Below are 16,209 nucleotides of genomic sequence, written 5' to 3'. Positions count from 1 at the left end.
GAGTCTTCAACGTCATATTTATTGTTACAAGCACATAAGAGTAGACAAACATGAGACCAAATACAATTTGGCCATTGTCATAGAATATTATTAAACTACCTGGAATGAAGTTATTGTTTATATTTGGTAATGTTGGATACAAAAGAAGAAAGGGAAAACCTGAAAGCGCGAGTACAAGTCGTCTTTGAGACAAGAAGAAGGCACAGCAGAAGCGAGGAGAGTCCAGTCCACCTGCTTCTCAACCAACGTAACAGACTAAAGACAAAAGAAGTCAAACACAGACCAGACGCCCCCCAAAAAAAACAAACAGCATTTATCTTGAGCAATAAACCCAAGAAACAAATAAGTACAAGGATACAGACAGCACGCCAGGCTGGTCATGCCTATAATATGACCGTATGGCTTCTGTATTCAGATATGTAGAAGTTTATGGTGCCAGTTATTAAGACATGCTTGTACTTCATTAAGCAGCGGCAATGTTTGGGTGTTTTTAGGCGTGTGCTTCACTTAAACATCCCGCCTCTCGCTTTCTTTCTACTCATAAGTATGGTATTCAGGAATGTGAGTAGTCAAGGATATCGTTTACGTATCAGTCCGAGTAAAAATATGTAAACAACCTTGCAGCTGGAAATATGAATACTCGCTTTAAAAAAACGGCATTCTTTTACATGAATCTAGAGTCCTAAATATGGAGTTGTCCACTGTAACACGAGACCATCTCTTCAGATAATTTAGTATTGTGGATACACTTTAAATAGGAGGACATTATCCTTCAGTAAAGGCCTCAAAAGAGACATGGACCCATGCGAATTCCGCTTCTGACAGGATTTTATTCTCATACAAAAAAAAGAAAATAATCTTCATTCCTTCAGTTGGGGGAAGCTCTTCAAAACTCAAATGGCTTGTGGGTAAGAATAAGTGTCAGATCCCAGCCAGTCTCTTAGACGTGCTTCATCCCCCGACCCATCAAGCAGGCGAAGACTGTCATGACCATTTTGGGCGTGACCTCCACGAGGTCTTCCGGGAGAGCGTAGACGCGAGCTCCGATCTTCCTCGCCATAGAGATGGCATACCTAAGGATGAAGGAGAGGTTGACGCTTACAGAAACGGTTCACACACACACAGTTACCAAAAGTAATGGCAAACCATTGCTCCTCTTTTTGTTGTTGTTGTTGCAAATCTTACTTGGCGTTGTCCAGTTTATCTTCTTCGGAGAGGCTGCCGGTTTTTACCAGCTCGTAGTTGATGCTGCCGGGCTGGATGGCGTCTATCAGTTCCAATACTGCCAGACTGCTGCTGATCTCCTTGTCCTGATCACCGCACGACACACAGATTAAGAGTCTAACACAAAGATGTACCTGACTGGCAGGGCTTTATGACGCCATCTGTATATATAAACTGCCAAATTTAGTTCAGAACATTTTGGAACAGTAAATATGTAACAACTGCTTATTTTCTTTCATTTTGAACCTGTGGGATGGGGTTGAACAAGCTGAGGCAAAAACAAAGACCTTACAGTTTAGACTATTTAGTAACATCTCTCTTTTATGTCAAATTCCATATTAAAATATTCTCAGTTATTTTTCACAGAAATGTACTCAAAAAGAGGAAAAAACTGTTTACCTTGAAGCTTGAAATCTTGCTTGATTTTCCAGCTTCTGACAATGTTTTGTTCACCCACTTTACAATGATGTCATCATTTACTCTCTGTCCATCACCCAGTTCCTCCAGTACGTTCAACGTATATCTGAAAGCGTGGAGCAGCAGAACATTTGTTATATAATGAATATGAACTGATCTCCAGATGCATGCCAGATGTATTTCTATTTTGTTAATTTCCGAAGTGATCCTGATGCAGTAGTGCGTCACCTTCTCATCAGCTGCCACACCACTGCCAGAGTCAGGGTAGCGTTGCCATCGTTCAAGTCCTGCCCGCCGATGCCAACGAGGGAAAACTTGGCTAATCTGCCCAGCTCCACCGCATAGTTACAGTTCTCCAGCTAGAGGCACAAAAACAAATTGTTGGCAAAAAAATACCTTTTTTTTTTCCTTGCGCAGGAATGAATAAAACCAATCTGAATCACCTTTTTCATCTTGGTTCCCAGTTTGGGGTAGGGAGGCTTGTTGACCTTGTTGTTCCAATCCACAGGCACTTTAATCCTCTCGTAGAGTTGAAGGATGACCATGGCATCATCTAGGTCTCTAGAAGTCAAGATTTTGTGAGATAATCATTAACATGTGATAAATTACGAGCCTCGTCAGATACGGGACAGATCATCTGTGTCTTTGTATCTTGTTTGTGGTACGTACCCATACAGATGATTGACATGTGGGTTCACTCCCAGAGAGTTCATCCAGTTTCTGAATGTCCTCTCTTCTCGCGTCTCACCTAGACAGCAGAGGATCATGGGATTTAGAGGGGCTTTTGGGTCACATGGCAGGCAGCCATACTGGAGGTCTCAGTAAATCGGTGTAGTTCTAAACATGCTGCCTCATCAGAACTGAATTGGTCTGCTGCCACTCTGTTAGCTACAAAAGTAAAATATCTGGTATATTGTCGTAAAGTTTTGCAGACTAACTAATGTATCCAGTCGGCGCCAACGTTCTGAGTGGCTCGTTGTCATATTATTAAAAAGAAAATAAGTTTTGATGCTAAAACAATACAACTATCTGTTCAGAGCTGGTTCTTCTCAGGCTGTAGCTGTAATCTGGTTGTTATTTGTGTATTTGGACCTTATTTGTTCGCAGCTAATTCCCCAGTGGACCTCCATGATGCTCACAGACATGGGAAACTACACTATTACGCTCCAATACCATGCTCACCTTCCAACAGTCCCCAGTTAATGTCCTCATTCTCGGGTTTGGTCAGCGCTGGATATCTGTTGAACAGGTTTGCCACAAAGGCGAGGTTGAGTTTGGGGTTTCCGCTGACGACATCAGCTGGGGTGACAAACTGTCGACAGCCAAGTCTGTCGGCCTGCTGGAGCATGGCCTCTGCCCTCTTCATGTCGTCTTTCTCCTGAACAACACAAAGACCACATGCTCCGGTCAGAGACACCGTACAGCTGCTACCATGTGGCGAAGATACTCAACTGGGAGTGACGACTGCCAAAGTGCTTACGTTGAAGCCCGCCATGTTAATGTCTATGCGCGGCTCATTTTCCTCTGTGCCTTTTGGAGAGATTTGGTTCAGGAGGTGGAAATAGGCCCTTGAGTCCTGGAGAAGCATACAAACAAAAACGATCAGATTTCTACCAAAGAACGAACAAGACAATCTGCTGTGTAACACAATCTTAATTTAGCTTTCCTCCAGGTGAAGTATTGATACACTTGATACTGCTTGTGAGCTACTTTTAATGTGCACATCACTTTTTGTATTTTGTCTATCACCTATTTAAAATAAAGTTATTTGTATGCTTTAGGTTGTGCCAAATGTGTCATTCTGCATCAACATTAGTCTTACTTTATAAACACTACACAGGCATATTAAATAGTAAACAAATACTGAATTAGCTCGCAAAAGGTTCAAATGATTTGTTGAACACCAAGTTAGAACCGTGGGAATAAAAGCAAGGTATGTCAGAAACCTTTCTGCGTACAAATTAGTCAGGAAAGAAAAATACATAGGTCACCTCGTATACCCGTCTAGTTGATTTGGAAACACCCAACCGTGTAATGACATTCTCCAACCAACAAATACTGTACATCTGACTGCTATTAATTATCTGAACAGCCTTAATAACAAGAATGTTGTCGTAGAAACAAAGGCACCTTTTACCTTTTTAATATAACATCATCAGATAAAATCTTCAATTCTTACAGACACATTAGACAATGTTCCCCAGAAAGACACACTACCCATTCAACCCTAGTTTTGGAGCAGTGGCGGCAGATTTGTGAGTGACAGGATGCAAACACAAACATGTACTGGACCAGCGTGCTCATAATCACCAGCGATGGTGGATCCAGTAACTAGAAAATACCTTTTGATCCTATAAGTATTATTGTCTCGTAATATTTAGATACAACAACTGGATTAAATGTTAGGGAGTCAGCCCACCTTGATGTCAGAGCTGAAGTTGTTGATCTTCTGCCAGCCAGCATTTTCCAGGTGAAAATTTGCCCAGCGCAACAGCAGTTCTTCTGGAGACAGCTTCATCAGGTCCTCCAGGGTTTCCCCGTCTCTCAGCAATGCTGCCAGCGCTGTCGAGAAGTGTTAATGATAAGTGAAGAAACTTGAGAACAGACCAGGAAACCTGGTGATAGCAGCACAGGCTCAAATACACATCAAAGTGATGGACCCATCGAGTATGGCCTGTACCTTCATTTCTGCTGAGCTCGATATCAGCGAACAGACCGATCTTGATGATCTGCCACAGCAGGCCCAGCACCAGATGGGGCTTCCCCTCTTTTAGGTCTAAAGCACCAATGTTTACCACATGGCAGCCGATGGCAGAAGCAGAATTCAGGGCCAGGTTCAGATTCTCCTGCAAGGGAAAAGCAGCCAATGTTAGAAATTCAAATAAAAGCGAGAGAAACAGCAGCCCTGATATACGGTAACTTCCACTGACCTGTATCGTAAACGGTGTCAGCTTCCTCTTGTTTATCGTCCTCTCATCGATGGTGTCTGGCACCGATAGGTTTACCATTTTGCTGTGCAGACATACAAAACCAAACATGACATTTTAGTAAGACATTTGATGCAGTATCATCGTCGTAAAGTAAGGTGACGATAACGACTAAACTGTTCTTTGTTTGTGAACCCATTAAGAACCTCGGTGGAAAAACGTTCATCCTAGAGGCCAAAGAGCTCTGAAATATGTTGTATGTTAATCTAAACATGACAAAGTGCAGATTTTAGCTGTCCAAATGCTAACCGACTCAATATGACCTCCATTTACAGCAGTGCTTGCAATTTTGATGAACTGACTTGAATAATTTTTCGTTTTAAATTATCCTGAACTGGTGATTTAGACAAAAAACAACTCATATTAGGAACACTAGGTAATCATTTCTGAATATTTTTAATGAATGTAGTAGTATTGATAGTAGGTTGATATCCCAATACAGGCTCATATGTGCCGTTTCATCAGCCAGAATGTGATCACAACACTAAGTGCAGTGAGATGCGGGTAGCTGACATTTATCACAGAAGGGTAGCTTGGTTTGGGAGGAGTCATGTTGCTGGCCTGAGGTGAAGACAGGAACTCTCACCAGAGTACTATACCGTCTTCAACAGACGTGAAGAGGGAGTCTGTGTTGGGATCCATGGGCAGGACGTGTTGGCAGTCGGGGTCTTTTTCCAGAGCCGTGTTGATCCAGTTCACAAATGCATACCGCTCCTCCTCTGTAGGGACACGGACACACACACGGACACACACACGGACACACACAATTAGTAAATGGAGCATCTGTGGCTGAAGGGCAAACGGTACAAAGTCAACAGTTAATGTCAAAAAACATTAGAAACGTCTGGAGAGAAGAAAGGGACGACGTCCATGTGTCCTACCAGAGAATGAGTGTTGTGTGCCTTCGCTCGACTGCACAGACGTCCCTCCGATAGCCAGGATGCCCTCTTTTCTGTTGATGGCCTTGCGGAAAGTCTTTGCTATTTCACTGCCCTTCAGATCCTGGACAATCTAAAAAGAGCCCAAAGGATAATAAGAGACTAACTACCACCATGCCTCCAAAATCCTGCATTGTTGTTTTAGGCTGAAATTCAATATTTAAAGCATATTTATGTACATTTTGATTTGAGGATAAGACATTGCGTTGTAGAGGTTGCTTTGGCCAACAATGATTAACAGAATTTCCCTCTGCTGTTGATTCGTTTCATTTATAGCATGTTTGTGGAGTCAGCATCATCACATTCAATTTAACAAGGAAATGATCATAAAATATTTCAAAGCACTAACTTAATCATTTTCTGACGTGTACACTCAGTCGCCATTTTATTAGGTCTGTTATTTAGGTCCAATCTGATGCAATGCAGTAAACCCGTTCTGCCAGAAATTTCACCATTACGAAGCACAATGTCAGAAAACTTGTACATTTCATTTTAGGTTTATTACTGCGGTCATAGTTAAAGGTCGTGTTGCGCTCGACTGCCCTTTATTCAGAGGTGCTTCTACTTTTTTGTATATTAGAAACACCTCAATCTAATGCGGTTCAGCACAACCATGAACATAATGCTAACACAAATAATTTAAATAACACCTCAATGACAATGGTTTTTTTTTATATTGACATCATAAAAGTAGACTTTATGGCAGAACAGCTGTTTAAGACTGCATTAGATTTTACAGGTGTAGTTATAAAAGTGACCAATGACAGCAAGAGAAATCATAACCACGTCAATCATCACACCGATTCTGGTGGCTTGATTTGTGACACCTTTCACAGATCATTTTTGCTGACACAAATCACTTAGGATGGATATTTGTCATTTAAAAAAAATAAAAAATGGACTTGATCAATACATTCATCAATAATGGAAAAACTATGTAGCTGCAGCCATACTTATGTGCAAAAGGTTCAATCATCTTCTCTCCTTTTACTGTTGTTCATCGCTTGTTGTCGTGTAGAGCTGTTAGCCTCCATGACAGCCAGCAGGCATGAAGAAATAAAGCCACCTGCCAGCTAAAAGGCTGAGAAGATAAGATGAACATCTGGACTAGTAACCGAGTTTTGAACTACTGAAAAACACTGAATTTAATGTGAAAGGTCCAGGAAGACTTTGGGTTGAAGGGTTCATAAAATCAACTGATGTTGTGTTGTGCATTAAAGTTCACTGTACTGATTTAAAGTGAGACTGCACTCACCCCTCATCTAGTATTACACTGTACAGTGTGTGAGAACGCCAGTATACAATCAACAGCTATAGCTGGTATCATCCTCCACACAAACACCACCCTCAGGCTTGTCCCCACATCCCAACATTAAATAATTACCTCTAAACATTAAATCAGTCTCAACAACAACTAATGGGACCAAAGAGAGCTATGTGGTTCATACTGTATGGAACTCATCACAAAGCTGCTCTGAAAATACACATTTTGTGGTATTGTGTGCGATACTTCCTGAACCTGAAGTTATCGCTGCTTCATCAGTGACCTCAGCCTCACAGCCGTCAGCGGACCACAATGAGCTATTCAGCCCGAGTCTGAGACTGTGAGCACAGCACACTTTACCACAAGTACGCAAGAGGTTACAGGGAGCCAGCTGGCATTTTTTTTGGCTTCTCTGGCTAAAAGAGGTAACCACAATAAGACACAATCATGACCTTGCAAAGACGATAAGGATTTCCATTTCATTCTGCAATTTAGCAAAAAGAAAAACAAAATCCAGTTTAACATTCAGTTAAATGGGCAATAGGGAGGATATCCATAATAGTTTGTATTCATTTTATTTTCATTATTTGTATCTAGTTTGCTATCACGCATAAGAACATATTTTAAAGGGGTGTTCCATCAAAGCCTAGTGGAGGCGCACACACCTTTCCACCACAATGGCACGGTGCCGTTTGGCAGCTAACTGGAAAGTCTCAGATGTCCTCCCTTCCTCCCGACACATGAACACAGCATGACACATTGCAACAGTTAAATCCCACTTTAAATCAAACTAATCAGGTGATTAGACCAAGAGTGATTGTCTCCATTAATTATATGTACCATTTAGTTCTTACTTTGACAGTTTGGAGACAGACCAGATTGACAAGAAAACCCCCTCCTCCTTTATTGACACCTTTACTTGATTTTGGAAAGTAACCAGAGAAAGTGTATCCACATTGTTTTTCAAACAAATCATTTAAAGGATCCGAGGCTTGTGTTAGTGACATCTTTGTAATAACTTAAAATAGTTATTTATTTATTTATTTTTTGTTGGATTTGAGGCCATGGGATTTTTATTTATACTTTGAATTGGCTGGTTTTATTTAATGGTTTTCCTGAAATGTTTCAATCCTGAATTTTGCTTGTAAAGGACCTCGTTTAGTTGTTTGATATGTGCTGTAAAATGGGATTTGTTTTATTATTTCACACATAACTTTGTCTGCCTCTGTGAATGACTGAGATGAATATCTCTAAATGACTGCTGAAACAAAATACTGGAACTCACACCACTTTGCTGACCTCACTTCCACATTCCCAGTTTAAATGCATGTTTATATGCGTGTGTGTGCGGCTTGTCGAGGCATTTAAACTCTGTCGTGCATGGAGCTGCTCAAAGTAGCTTTGCGTAGTGGCCCCGCCCAAGAGGGCGAGGTGCTTTTAGGCAGAACAGAAAACAAAGACCAACTCAGAGTAAGGAAAGCTCTGAACAGAAAGTTAAAACTTGTCGAGCTCGACAGCACAAACTGCTCTGAGCTCCGCTTAACGTACCGACAGAAACTCGTCGAAGCTGATCTGATTGTCCTTGTTGCGATCTAGTTTCTGGATGATCTCTCGAACCTTGTATCCAGGCAGGGGACGGCCGGCTTCTTTAAGGAGTTCATGGAGCTCATAGTCAACGATATATCCATTTTTGTCCAGATCTACAGGAAAATCCCAAAAAGGCACAGTAGACACCAGGACATTTGGTAACTCGGGCTGGAAGACCTTGTAATAATATACTCACGGTTACATGGCTTTTACTCACCAATTTTCTCAAACATCTCTTTCATCTCCTCCATCTCCTCTTTTGTTATTTTTCCAGTCATGTTTCTGCGATTGACCCGAGGTGGTCAGTCAGAGGAAAGTGGGACTGCGGAGAGAAAAGAGCACAGAGTCGTTAACAGGTTCTTGAAGTGACAGACCCATCCAGACTGCTCACTGTTCTGCTGCTCAGATCCCCGAATGCCCTCAACTTTTTTTCTGCTCACTTTTCCCGCCTCCTTGCCAACAGAGAAGTGACTTTCCTCCAGACAGAACTAAAAAGGTGCTCTCCATCTTCTGTCGGGTCAAAAATAAAAACTTAAAATAGTACGTAGCTCATATATCCAGGATCCCCGCTGATCCCCACCCCCACTGATCATATCTACTGCTCTTTGGTTTCTAATTTCAGCTCTTTTCTTTTTCCAAGCACGTCTCCCGTAATCAAGTTATTTCCTGTTTCATTGTAGCAACGGGCCCATGCTGTAAAACAAATCCCGGAGAAGCTGAGACTACTGCACTCTTGATGATTTTACACAATACTTTCTGACAACGCTATTTACTACAACAGCATGTTCTCCAAATCCTCAAAAAAAACTGCCAGTTTCTACAATAATCTTTTGCTTTTATTTGCTCTTTCATTGGCTATACAAAGCAGATTTCAATCATTATATTTCAGTGTAAAAAATCATATTTCATGCAAACAGAGCTAGATGTAAGGAACAAAGCAACAATATAACATCTGGAATACGTGTGAGGCTTCTTTGAGGGCTGCTTCTCTTAAAACCCTGATATACTGGTTTATCACAAAGCTATTTTGGGGTATATTTTGTACATTTTCACAGAGAGCAGTGTCCTCACCGAGCAGAAAGATTAGTTTAAGTGTGTAAATACTCTCGTCACATGAGCCAGCGAGACTCAGTCTCGGCTATTTTGCTCCCGAAAAACGGCCCTCTGAGAATCACTGAAAATAAGGAATTCCTCTGAGTACCTCCTTCCCGTTCCGCAGTGGCAGAGGAATGCATGAGGCCTGGGCAGATCGAGCTTCACTTGCAGAGGTGAGCAGGGTGTGCTTCCCCGCTCGCCAAGGCTAAACTGGTATGGGGGCATTCCTCTCGAACACAAACGTTCAGAAAACAAAGATGAAGATTATAATGCGGTGAACCAAGGATCCCACATTTTTCCAGATAGGAAAGTGTTCCCGTTTCCTGGTTTAAAGTACAGATTGTTTTTTTTCATACAGTGTATTAGTCAGAAATCCTGGGCAAGGCCATTTCTGGCTGCCGCAGAGCTACATGTGCAAAACAATTAACGCTGTTATACACTTGAGTAACGTTAATTTAGATAGCCGCATTTCAGTTCGTAGTTTTATGTTGGTCAAACAGATTATAATCCCGCTGATTATTAATTATTGTTATCTGAATTGTTGAATTTCTTTGAGTGGTTTTAGCCCATCTAGTCTTCCGGTGTCCACAGCAGCCTCACAGGCTCACATTCAAGCAGACAAACAATGAACAAAGGTCCAGTAACCGTGCATCCTCTTTCATGAATGACCCTATTAATAGAATTCATTAAAGATGATTCAACAGTAGCCATGTGGTCTCCGAGATGTGACTCAGTTAAAACCACTCTTACAAACACAAGTGATAAAACAGCACTTTGCCAACACAATCAATAATGAGTTTCCCAACAAAGTCATTTAAATTAAGTTTTTATATATTGTTTTCTATACAACTGGTTTAAGGTAAGAACAAGGCCAGATTTGTCACTTTAAATCAGCACCAACCTTTAAATGCCACTCCATGAATCACAGAGAACAGGGTGTTTTTCTTCTACAAAAATAATACTAAATCAGGGCAAGCACAAACTCCTGACTAAACGATTAGGAAAAATGACGACGCCAGTGTTGCTATATTTAACTTTTCTCCAAAAGGATGTGAAATGTGGCTGCTGAAGTCAGCCCAGCTACAATAAGGGCCGACAAACATTCCCTCCCCTTGCCAGCCCGTGTCACACCCTGGACAGAGGGAGAGTGAAAACAGAAGAGGGGTTAAGTACATGGAGCAAGGGCACAGATGGCAGCCGACAAATGTGAGACGAATCACTGATGCCACAGAAGAATAGAGTGTTTGTAACCGCCGTCACAAACGAGGGCAATAAATCCTGCACAACGCTAGAAAATGAGTTCAGAGCACCAGGCTCCGAAGACAGTTGCCGTCTTTGACAGCTGAACCGTGTGCGTGAAGGGAAGAGAAAATGCCTGCGCTCTTCAACACAGCAGCAAGCTCCCATATGGAGTGGCTAATGTTGGCCTAAAAGCATATCAAGAGTACTGATGGAGTTCAAACACATTATTGACCCAACGGCCCATAGGTTGTCCAGGTCATGTGATATCTAGCAGTGGCACAAAACAAGAGCTACTGGACATTTCACCACTCACTCATTCAAGAAGCTTTCTCAATTATCTCACTCTTGTTTAACAGCTAGATTTCTCTCCAAGCACCACCTTTAATTGTCGATCCAAAAGCAGCACATTGCCACCGTTTATGATCGCCTTTGAAGGATCTTGCAGTCAATTGAAAGCAAAGGGCTGTTCCCAGATGGAGTTAAATGTGTAGACACACCCCGCCCCGTCAGTGCTTCATCCACACAGTTACATGGGAAATGTGAGGCACACAAATAGATTGGGCACCCTTTCCCAAAAGTGTGGTCAAGTTCATATGCGCACACACCCAACATAGTCTGCAAGAACATTTTTACTCAGTCACAATCACCCGCAGATGTGAGTCAAACTGACTCATAAACACCAACAGTCTGTGACAGCTGCCCTTTTATTTCCTATTTATAAGAGAAGCACAGCCGTCCTGACAGGTAAGGGAGAAGGTGATGACAACAAATGCTCTATGTGGAGTTTACACAACTCTGACAATCATGCGCAGCTGCAAGCATACCGCCCTGTTCTGGGTCTACCGGTGTTATAAAGGCTGAATGGTGAATCATCATGGAAATATTCAAATATAATGGTCCCTTGACAGTATCCCTAGCCGTGAGCAGGTAATCTTTACAACTTACTAGTCCCAAAATGAAAGGATAGAGCTGTAGTAAAAGATGCAGATGGTATAAGAGGCCCGTGCTAGTAAAGGTGTAAACACAGAATCCCTACTAACCATCACTTAGGAATGTCAATAGACAGGTTAGCGAGGTGCCGCTGAATCAGTTGGGTTGGGCTGTAAATGCTGCAGGTAAATCAGCCACACCTACAAGGGTTTGCCATTACTCAACAAAAGCACTGTAAAGCATTATCCTTTAAATGCTGCATAATTAGATAGTACAAGGCACAGTCTCTGTGGAATACCACACTTTCCTAACGCAAAAACAACAGGTGCCCTAGAGCAAGATACGGTATCCCTCCCTGCTACCAGACCAGTCTGACCGCCACATAGACATGGAGGGAATTTATGTGTGGAGATGAATTTCTATTCATTTATGTTGTGGTAGATCTATAAGAGTTCATGTTTTTGGACGATTCATGCTTTATACAGCGCCGCCATCACTGTGTGTATCTATACATGTTGATTTAGATTAAAGACTTGTTCACATTTCCTAGCCACAAAAGGAACACATTTAAGGGATTGTAGGTAGAGAGCGCTCTCTAGTTGGAATAAGTTTGAAAAACAAATGCAGTTAAAACATTTAAAAAAAAAAAAGAATATGAAGAAAAAACAAAAACAGTTGCCGATGATAAAGAGTGTTGGGAAAACAAGTGAAGGCACCTGTTTAAAATCCTGACAGTGCAGAAAGTGGGTCAACCTGTTCATTCGCAGCAGTCAGTGTGTGTCACGGCGGAAGCAAAATACAAGCCTCCTCCTCCTCCTCCTCCCTGTCTGGTTTGTCTTAACAGAGATAACATCAAACACGTAATGACTGTACTGAAAACACCTACAGTTGGTGCTCTAATGGGATTCTGCAGCATGAATAAGGGAAACTCACAATTCCCTTGGCTGATGTAAAGCATAGTACACATACCACATACGCTCATTCATGAGCAATTTCGCCACGCCAATCAGGTTAATGACAGGCACAGTTTAAAAATCATGTACATCTCTTTTTCCTTCCTGGCAGAGGATGTGTGAACAACATGTTTTTCCCCACTGCTGACTTGTATTAAACAATTAAACATATTTTACAACATATCTATCACAGTGCGCCACTGCACAAGTAAAACAAGACTGCAACAGCAGTGAGGCAAGGAGAAAAAAAGCACCACCTGTACTCACAACACAGCTCTTGTTCCAAGACACAATATTTATCAAGTTAAAATGTGGGTCTTCCGGATGCTATCAGACAGCCTTGTTGTTCAAGGCTGCACTAACAGGGATCCACAATTGGGATCCCAGATGTACATGAGCTGCAGCCACAGATGGGCTCGACAGGAACAATCTGGTGAATCACTCAAGAGCAGTAAACAAGTTTACACAGACCACTGTGTCACATGAGCACAACAATCGCACTTTAAAATAAAGACCACTTCAGAACTGTCTTTTTGAGGATCAAAAATACCAACTCATGTAACTTACAGTGAAATGTGGCACTGCCAGAAAGAAGTCCATTCACATGAATTAAAACATTTCGTAGACACGTGCCTGCACCACACTGCGAGGATCAGACGTTTCTCGAAGACAAAACGTGATCAGTCACCAAAAGAACAGCGAGGTTACACACAAGTGACCCATGCTTTACCGTCACGCGACTAGTTACCTCATGTCGCCTAACTTCTGTCTTTGAGCAGCAGAGTTAGTTATTTCGACTAAAAGCCGTCCCGGGCCACAAATGAAAAGACGCTACTTTGTTTCAGTGTTTCTCGGAGCTCTCCGGCGCCCAGAGGATGAGCCGGGGATGAATAGGCTACAGAGAAGGTGTAGCTAAAGCTAGCCGGATAGCGACACAGACGCAAGTTTACTGGGCAGGAAAGGTTTACGCTCGCGACTGCATCCCTCTCCACGGAGGACAACGGACACCACGCAGAGGAGAGGGCGAGACGAGGAGGATATTTTAACAAACGCTGCCGAGACTAACTCGAGCTGGAAGTAGTTGTTGGGCTAGAAGTTGCCAGGAAATTGGTACTCACTGTCGGTGCGCCTGAAATTTCCAGACAGCGTCCAGTTTGCAGTCCTGCTTCCTCCACGTATAGACAAAAGTAGACAGCGGGTGGAATGTTGGCCCCGCCCTGTCGGCGACGTCACCGCCAGACGTCCATATCCGGCCTAGGGAGTATTATCTGGGAAAAAAGCTCAAACTAAATAATACACGTGCTTAAGATAATGAAACGTCTTAAAAGCTTAAGAAAAACAGATGAGGGCAACGCAATGTATTTTTCTTCAGTTTAAAATCAATTTATTTTGTTTCATGGGAATATTTGACCTTGTTTCATCAAAGTCGATTTATGTTGACTTAAAAGGATAATTATGGATATTAATTATTTGTATGTAACGAAGCCACCTCCAGTTTTAACCGATGGTGCTTAAAAGCAACCTAGGTGGCATCAAGTAAACAAGTAAAGCACAAAGGCTGCCCCTGGAATAGCATCAGAATATAAACCAACTGAAATCTGTTTACAGTTAAAATTAGGAGTGTAGTTGCTGAAGAATAGTGTGCTAATACATTATTAACATTCATACATCCATCAATGATGTTTCCTTAAAAATGTAACCAACAAGAGGGCCAGCGTTTAAAGCAATATAAATATTATATTTACCTGTCATAATCATATTGTGGGTTATTTTATAATGATGTTACAGTGATCATGTATACAGACACAAACTCCGTCAAAAGTCTCTCCAGCTGTTAAAGCTGTCAGTCAGCTGATCCAGCTTTAACAGCGAACTTATGACGGAGTTTGTGTCTGTACACATGATCACTGCAACAGAGTTGTTTTCTGGTCCGGACAGTTTTCAGCGAACATTCTAATACAAATCCACTTAAAATATTGATAACAATGATCGTATATTGTTTTCAGTTGATTTAATGATGTTAAACTACTACTTAGAAAGTTATCATCACTTTCAGAGTGGAGATGTTTTCTCTGTAGTCTGTTACCTAAACAAACTGCATTGAGTATGTATACACAGTGTGTGGTATTTATACACAGTGTGTGGTATTTACTGTGTTCTGTGTGCTGGATCGATTTATACCGGAATGAGTTAGTCTTATTTATTAATTATTTGATGGTGAATCAGAAAAAAATCAAATAAACACTACGCGTGTCGAGCGTTAAAACACTTCCTGGATACATTCCTTGGACACAAGAGCGACGCGTCACGTTGCTATGCGTTTCGACGTGCTCATTGGCATATTTTAATTGTTTTTACAACTAACTTCCAATTTTTTTTAATTCCGTCTTCTAGTATAACTTACTCAAGCAACTAATAACAACATGAACCAATAATAATAATAAGAGTAGTGGTTAATCTGGTACCATTTGGTCCACTTGCACCAGTCCCAAATGAATCCTCGTGTTAGGTGGGTTTTCTCCGAGTCCTTCGTTTTCCCCCACAAATGTAGGGACCCATAATACAACTGGTTTAGTTGGAAGTCCTCTAAAAAGAAATTGTCAACTAAGGTGTGTGTATCAGTATATACATGTATACAGTGGTGCAAAGTATATAGTATATAGGTTATTCCCCCCAAGGTTGGTCAATTTCAAGAAAACCCCTTTTAATGTTTTTTTGTTAAATATATGTGCATATGTAGCTTAAATGCTGTGATTGTGTGCAGCTTGCGCCAGTGTTAGTGTGTGTGCTACATTCTTCGTGACATAAACCTAAGTCTCAACGATCTATCTATCTATATCTATATCTATATATATATCTATATATATATATATATATATATATATATATATATATAACTTTCTGTATTGCATGCACTTCTTTGCATTGTTAGAGCAGGTTTCTCCAAATGTTCTGGTCCTGACCCAATGCTTGGGTCCCACAATGTTCAGCAGTAAGAGAGCTTGAAATCCTATGCATTAGAAATAAAGAGCATGAGCATAGACTATATAGAAATGATGTTTCAAAGCACATCAATTCATTTTATAAAAAACAAATATCAACATATCAATGACTAAATACCACAAATCTGCAACACAAGGTCCAGCCTACAAAGTTGTCATACTCACTGGTGGAAACATCCGCTCAAGATGGCTTGCATTAATTAACAAATAAACACGGAGCCTTCCGGTGCTCGGTTTCTACGAGCAATCACGGGAGGGAGACTTAATAATAATAATACATTTCATTTTTAAACGCACTATTCTTTCAGAATAAACTCAGAGTGCCACACTCTGAGTTGAGACTTAGGTTTATGTCACGAAGAAGTGAATGTAGTGCGCACGCTCACACTCTGGCTCAAGCTGCACACATTCACAACATTTAAGCTACATATGCACTAAATATGATTTGAAGAAGAAATTCTTGGAGAAATTGTTTTCATCATTTCATCCTTATGAAAAGTTAATAAACTGTCGGCCATGACAGTAAGTAGATATATTTTTAATGGTTGACAAACATGGACAAAACGTAAA

At 41.3% G+C, this 16,209-nt stretch overlaps 1 protein-coding gene across 1 annotated transcript; it reads right to left on the bottom strand.

The window, feature by feature from the left end:
- LOC306753664 (plastin-3-like) lies at positions 1-13,796 on the bottom strand. Its single transcript, XM_079237561.1, has 16 exons — positions 13,756-13,796; positions 8,635-8,739; positions 8,379-8,530; positions 5,510-5,639; positions 5,215-5,347; positions 4,572-4,653; positions 4,322-4,487; positions 4,061-4,203; positions 3,122-3,217; positions 2,824-3,019; positions 2,311-2,389; positions 2,085-2,202; positions 1,870-2,000; positions 1,624-1,747; positions 1,186-1,310; positions 1-1,073 (listed from the first exon to the last, which is right to left on the bottom strand). The coding sequence occupies exons 2-16, from the start codon at positions 8,693-8,695 to the stop codon at positions 941-943; spliced, it is 1,869 nt and encodes a 622-aa protein (XP_079093687.1). The 5' UTR covers positions 8,696-8,739; positions 13,756-13,796; the 3' UTR covers positions 1-940.
- Between the last annotated feature and the right edge of the window lie 2,413 nt (positions 13,797-16,209).

Source organism: Taurulus bubalis (genome assembly GCF_910589615.1).
Source record: "Taurulus bubalis genome assembly, chromosome: 2".
Lineage (NCBI taxonomy): Eukaryota > Metazoa > Chordata > Actinopteri > Perciformes > Cottidae > Taurulus > Taurulus bubalis.
The sequence above is the reverse complement of the archived record's forward strand: the minus strand, read 5'-3'. Positions and strand labels throughout refer to the sequence as shown.